The sequence below is a fragment of the Sinocyclocheilus grahami genome, unplaced genomic scaffold, assembly GCF_001515645.1.
Source record: "Sinocyclocheilus grahami isolate Dianchi unplaced genomic scaffold, SAMN03320097.WGS_v1.1 scaffold133.1, whole genome shotgun sequence".
NCBI classification, from domain to species: Eukaryota; Metazoa; Chordata; class Actinopteri; order Cypriniformes; family Cyprinidae; genus Sinocyclocheilus; species Sinocyclocheilus grahami.
This window is the reverse complement of record NW_015505312.1, coordinates 267,470-273,378: the sequence shown is the minus strand read 5'-3', so window position 1 is coordinate 273,378 and position 5,909 is coordinate 267,470. Positions and strand designations below refer to the sequence as shown.

General features: G+C 38.7%; 1 protein-coding gene across 3 annotated transcripts in view; it reads right to left on the bottom strand.

The window, feature by feature from the left end:
• Positions 1-5,909, bottom strand: part of taok2a (TAO kinase 2a) — a 25,704-nt gene that overhangs the window by 9,501 nt on the left and 10,294 nt on the right. For all 3 annotated transcript variants that reach the window (XM_016279695.1, XM_016279693.1, XM_016279694.1), the window contains exons 2-9: positions 4,786-4,926; positions 4,638-4,709; positions 4,440-4,541; positions 4,319-4,364; positions 4,011-4,107; positions 3,762-3,875; positions 2,390-2,481; positions 1,897-1,990 (exon numbers count right to left, since the gene is read on the bottom strand). In XM_016279695.1, coding sequence (XP_016135181.1) covers positions 1,897-1,990; positions 2,390-2,481; positions 3,762-3,875; positions 4,011-4,107; positions 4,319-4,364; positions 4,440-4,541; positions 4,638-4,709; positions 4,786-4,917 — 749 coding nt within the window. In that variant the 5' untranslated portion in view covers positions 4,918-4,926. The remainder of the gene's footprint in view (positions 1-1,896; positions 1,991-2,389; positions 2,482-3,761; positions 3,876-4,010; positions 4,108-4,318; positions 4,365-4,439; positions 4,542-4,637; positions 4,710-4,785; positions 4,927-5,909) is intronic.

The window sequence follows — 5,909 nt, the reverse complement described above, 5'->3', positions numbered from 1 at the left end:
TGCACCCCCCCCCCGGCACCCACCCGACCCGGGAGCCGTAACACAGCACCATTTTAAGTGAACAGCGCGTCAAAACAGCGGAGCGGATCACATAACAAGCGCTGGGGTCATTTATGGTAAATATCTTTCAGCGCTATATCTTCTAGTATTTTTATCAAAAGCCAAATGCTTTTTCTGTCACATGGCCTCACATGTATCTAAACGTAAAACTAAAAATGCAATACATGAAAAAAATTTTTTTTTTCAGACTTCTGCTTGGAAGAAAATATAGAGGCCTCGCCTTGGAACTTTAATTTAAACGCTTTATTCAAGCCCTTTCAGCTCCGTGCGCTCTCTCTTTCTCCGGACGCGTGCCGGCATCAAAAGCGGCGGATGACGCGGTTATTTTAACAACAACCGAAGCAACAAAACACAGCAGAAAACAACAATGCTGCAAATATATATGTGTGTATATATATATATATATATATATATATATATATATATTCATATTTATATATGATTTATATTATACATAAATATATATACAGTGGTGTGAAAAAGTGTTCAGACTGAAGAGTAAAAAAAGAAAGGGAAACATTTAAACTACTGAAAGAACAAAACAGTTCGGTCACGGTTATATCCACGGGCGCTGCGGATATCCGTGGGTCGGGTAATAAAAATATGCATTCTGATTATTTGCGGGTGGGTCACGGGTGGATAAAATAAATCATAAATGATACAAATATTAACTAAAAAATTTTTTTTAAATACATAGTTTTTTTTCATTAGGCAGACATTTAATTTGTGTGTGTGTTCGCCTGATCGGGAAGTTGCAGTGACAGAAAAGGTGACATCCCAGATAAAATTTGAAAGGCGTAAAGCCTGTGTTAATGCTATTGAGTAGGCTAATATGGCCAAAGAAGATATTTTGTTTTATATTCACGGCGCTGCGGATAATCCGTGGGTCGGGTAATAAAAAAAATGCATTCTGATTATTTGCGGGTGGATAAAATAAGTCATATATGATGCAAATATTAACAAATTTTTTTTCATCAGGCAGACATTTCATTTGTGTGCCTGTGTGTTCGCCTGATCGGGAAGTTGCAGTGACAGAAACGGTGACATTCCAGATGAAGTTTGAAAGGAGTAAAGCCTGTGTTAATGCTATTGAGTAGGCTAATATGGCCAAAGAAGTTATTTTGTTTCATAAACAAATGTTCATTTAAAAGCAGCCCAGCGTATTATGGTACCATTATCCCTTACGGCTTTGACGAGGTTTTGTTCCGTCCTCCACGCTATGACAACTCACACAAGACTATTTTTAGCCAAGCAGCGCGGAGAGCCGCTTCAGAAAAGTCAGCTCCGCGATCAGCTCCGGTGGCAGTGGAGCCGTAACTCGCCGCAGACGTGTGCAGTGAGGCGCAGATCAGCTCTAACGTCACTGAATCTGCTGTTAAAAATGAACCATCCATTCATCATATCATCATGCCAAACATACACGACAAATAAATCGTGTATGATTCATTGTTTCTTGAAACGTCATAGCATTTCCACACCGGCGATGACATGACTGCGGCGCCAAATCATTTATGTCCCCACGCATCATGTACGTCGTCATGCGTTGAAGTCATCAAATTGCGAATGGCCAAGTTAGTGAGTACCGATTGAGTCATAAAATGTGATTATCGGCCGATACCGATCTCCGGCCGATCGATCGGAGCATCCCTAATATATATATATATATATATGCAGCTGTTGTTGTGTAACACTAAATTCTAATAACATAGAAGTTTACCCACAAATTGCAAAACAGACAAACAAATAAATTGATTGCAAATGCAGAGGAAAAAGACTAAACCAAACGGTTAAGAGAATGAAAGAACAGGAAATAAAAATCTAGATCAAAGTTCTCACCAGTGGTTTGACGCTAGGACAGGGCTTTCGTTTTGCGCAATGTGGTATAAGGCACTCATAGCATTCATATTGAACAAGGGTGGCTTCCTTTCAGCTAGAGAGAAAGACAAATGGAAATATAAAACCAGTGCAAACACACACACACACACAAAAAGAATTAAGTCAGAAGAAAAGGATGGGAGATCAGAATTAGTGCTGCAATGACAGAGACTAAGAGGTATGAGTGAATAAATGAAAACGCTGGGAGGTTGAGGGTGACAGAAAGAGAGGGTGAGACCAAGAGAAAGAGTAGAAGCTAGTTAGCTTACAACCCAAAGCAGCTTAGACACTAAAACCCAAATCCCTTTCCCTAGCAAAAGACAGACACAACACAGAGTCACATGCAGCGAAACACGCTGGCCTAAATAAACCCCCTTAATACTCGACATGACCTGAAGTTTCAGAGGTCAGTGGGAGGTGGGAAGTCATGGATCACTTTCAAACCATCACAAACCTAGTTCGATGCAGGTGATGCCAAGAGACCAGACGTCCACCTTCCCATCATACTGCCCCTCGTCCATGGCTAGAATCACTTCTGGGGCCATCCTAAACACGAGAGGGGACGGATCATGATAAACAGGACTGTCTTTGCTCTTTTGAAACAAATAAAAGCACTATCTACTATGCTCAGACATTTTAATATTCACAATGCAGGTTCTTCCCAGTTCATTTATGGACAAAAGCAATTTAAAACAAAGATTTTATGGCCAGCAATGTGACTGCTACAATAATTTTAATGTGCTTTTTATTTGGCCATGAAATGTGTTAAAGCTTATGTTTTCCAATCTCTTACAAGTATGAAGTGTTAAAGGCATAGTTCACCCAAAAATAAAAATGCATTAATTGTCATTAATTACTCTCCTTAATGTCGTTCCAAAACCGTAAGACCTTTAATCAATGATTTTTTTCTTTTCTGGATCAGTCCGCCACCATTCATGACAGTACCATCACAACATCAGCAGCACCACAAGCATGAGTCATGATACTCTCGAGAATGGCGGCAGAGACTCACCCGGAAAAGAAGAAATCCTTGAACAAAGTCGTTATTTTTGTTTTCTTTGTGCACAAAAAGTATTCTTGTAGCTTCATAACATTACTGTTGAATCACTGATGTCACATGGAACTTTTTAACAATGTCCTTACTACCTTTTTGGACCCTGAACATGAAAGTTGCGTTGCTGTCTATGGAGGGTATAATCAAAACTTTAATCTTAATTTGTGTTCTGAAGATGAACAAAGGTCTTACGGGTTTGCAATGACACCCATTACCCAGGGTAATTAATTAATGACAGAAATTTAATTTTTGGGTGAACAATCCTTTTAAGACATTTTAATTAGGGCTGGGAAAATAATTAAATTAAATTAAAGCCTTAATTTCAAAGGCATCTTGAATTTAAATTTCAGAAGCATAAACTGTGCTATAAGTGGTAGATTCAGTTCATCTATCCAAACACTAGTTTAAATATTAGTTCAGTGATTCAGTTCAAAATTCTGATTCTGAAATTTGTGTGTTGTCACTCAAAATGTTAATCTTGGTCTCTGTTAGTCTCTGTGTGGTGCATTAAGTGTCTTAGTTACTTAGATTACCCTTAGATTAAGACTTAGTTACCCTGCTGAATGAAAGTATTAATTTCTTACTGATCTTACTAACCCCAAACTTTTAAACTGCAGCGTATTGTTATATCAATGTATAAAAATGCTATGATTACTTGTTTACGCTCATTTAGACAAGCAAACCTGACTATAATTATAAGATGACTTCAAGTAAAACCAAATCATAGAATATAGTCCCTTCAACCAAATAATCAATTGCATTTACAACTTACCAGTAAGGTGTACCCACAAAAGAGTTGGCAGGAGAAACAATTGAGGCAGAGCCAAAATCTCCAAGCTTCACCTGACCTGGCTCAGTTAGCAGAATATTACCGGCCTTCACATCTCTGGAAAAAGAAAAACACAGAAATAAAGACCTATGCATCTTCAGGCCCTGAAAAAAATCTATTGACAACAAGCTGAGAATCTTCAACAAAGCGAGCTGATGTAAAGATAAAAACAGAAAGCAGGAAGGGTCTCACCTGTGTATCATGTTGTGAGAGTGAAGGTAGGCGAGGCCCTGAAGTGCACCGTGGGTAATAGCAGCTATTTCCACCTCCTGCAGAGGCTTTTTATGCACTGTAGGATAAAAAGACAAAATATTTCACAGTGGGAAAACAACACAATCCAGAAATCTGATGATTACAATATTTACACCTGCATAAACCAACTGATGATGGTACAACTACAGCACAGCAAATATAAACGGACACCTCTAATGAGGGAGAGCATAACAGCTTTATTTGAAAAGAAAGGAGGACGTGAGGAAGGATAAACATGAACTACTCACCCTCTAAAAGATCAGAGGCTGATCCTAGACAGTATTCCATCACCAGCTAACAGGAGAGACAGACAACATTAGCACACGGCAGACAAACACGTCGCTCACATACATATGTGTACTTGCTTACCCATGCTGTGTGCTCTCTGAGGTAGCACCCTTTGTATTCGATGGTATTGGGGTGTCTGAGCTTCTGCAAGAACTTCACCTCCTTTATGATGTCCTGCCATTTCTGGGGACCAACACACCAAGCATTAGTAAAAACATGATTTGTGAGTTTCAAACTGTCTGATTCAGTACTAGAGATTCAAATTGTATTGATCCTGACCTCATTAGACTGCTTGCCACTGAACGACATCTTCTTGATGGCCACCACTTCGTTGGAACGTACATCATGAGCCTGAAAGAAATATACGGTCATACAGAGCTTGTACACAAATGTCTACGGCACACAAATATTGGCATGGCTTGCTTACAAAGTACACGGCTCCAAAGCTGCCATGACCGATCTCGCGGAGATCAGTGAACAGCTTCTCAGGATCATCCCTGTAGAAGAGCTCAGACACCTCTGAGTCCTTCGGGGTCCCAGTTCGCACACTGGCAGGCATGACTGGCTCCTGGGATGGAGAACAATAGAGAGAGAATGTGTAGCTATGTATGCGAAATAAGCAATTGTGTTGTATTATTAGGGCTGGGTTTTGACACAAATTTAACGATTCGATTCTCATTCACAAGCTTGTGATTCGATTATATTGGATATATATCAGGTACAGTACATGGCAAATTTTCTCAAGGAAAAATAATTTCTCAACTAATGCTGCAAAATATACATGAGAGCCAGTTCGTAATACATTACTATAATATTGAAGGTTAAATTTGACTGATTTGTTCAAATTACATTTAAGTTTTTTTAAATAATAAAGTTACAATTACATAATATTTCTACTTCAATTCGTTTTTTTTATATAAACAATGGTGGCTGTCATAACTTGATGGATTTATTCAAACAAAAATTAAACATTGAAGAACAGTAACATTTATAATGAATATGTTATATGGTGCATATATTTAGCTAAATGCCCCTCTCTACAGTTTATTTTTCTATCTGACTAATGAGTTTATGGTTACCGAGGTAAATGTGACGTTACGTGACACATTGTTTACAAGACGTTATATTGACGTCTTTGCGCAGAGGAAACACTGATTGAGCGATTACATGAGACAGGATACGGATTATAAAGTTGTACTCTTTCTTTTAACTTGCCTTCGGATGTTTAGTCATGTTTATTTTGTGCTGAAACTGGTATTAATGTGGAGAAGATTAGTTCACGTGCGCCTCGCGCTGCCACTTTTATTGAACTGAGGCGCTACAGCGATCTATCACTCCACATTAAACGGCGCCAAAACGGCATTTATTGTTGAATACTGCAATACAATGGACAGAATTTGAAATCTGAGACTTGTCTGAGATCTGAGAGTTTCATATTAAAAGTACCAAAGCACAATGCTTATTGCGATATATTGGATGGGAAGTGCCCTTCAGTGTTCTGTCCATTAACTGAAAACAGGCTAGACTAATCGATTCTTGGGATTTAAGAAT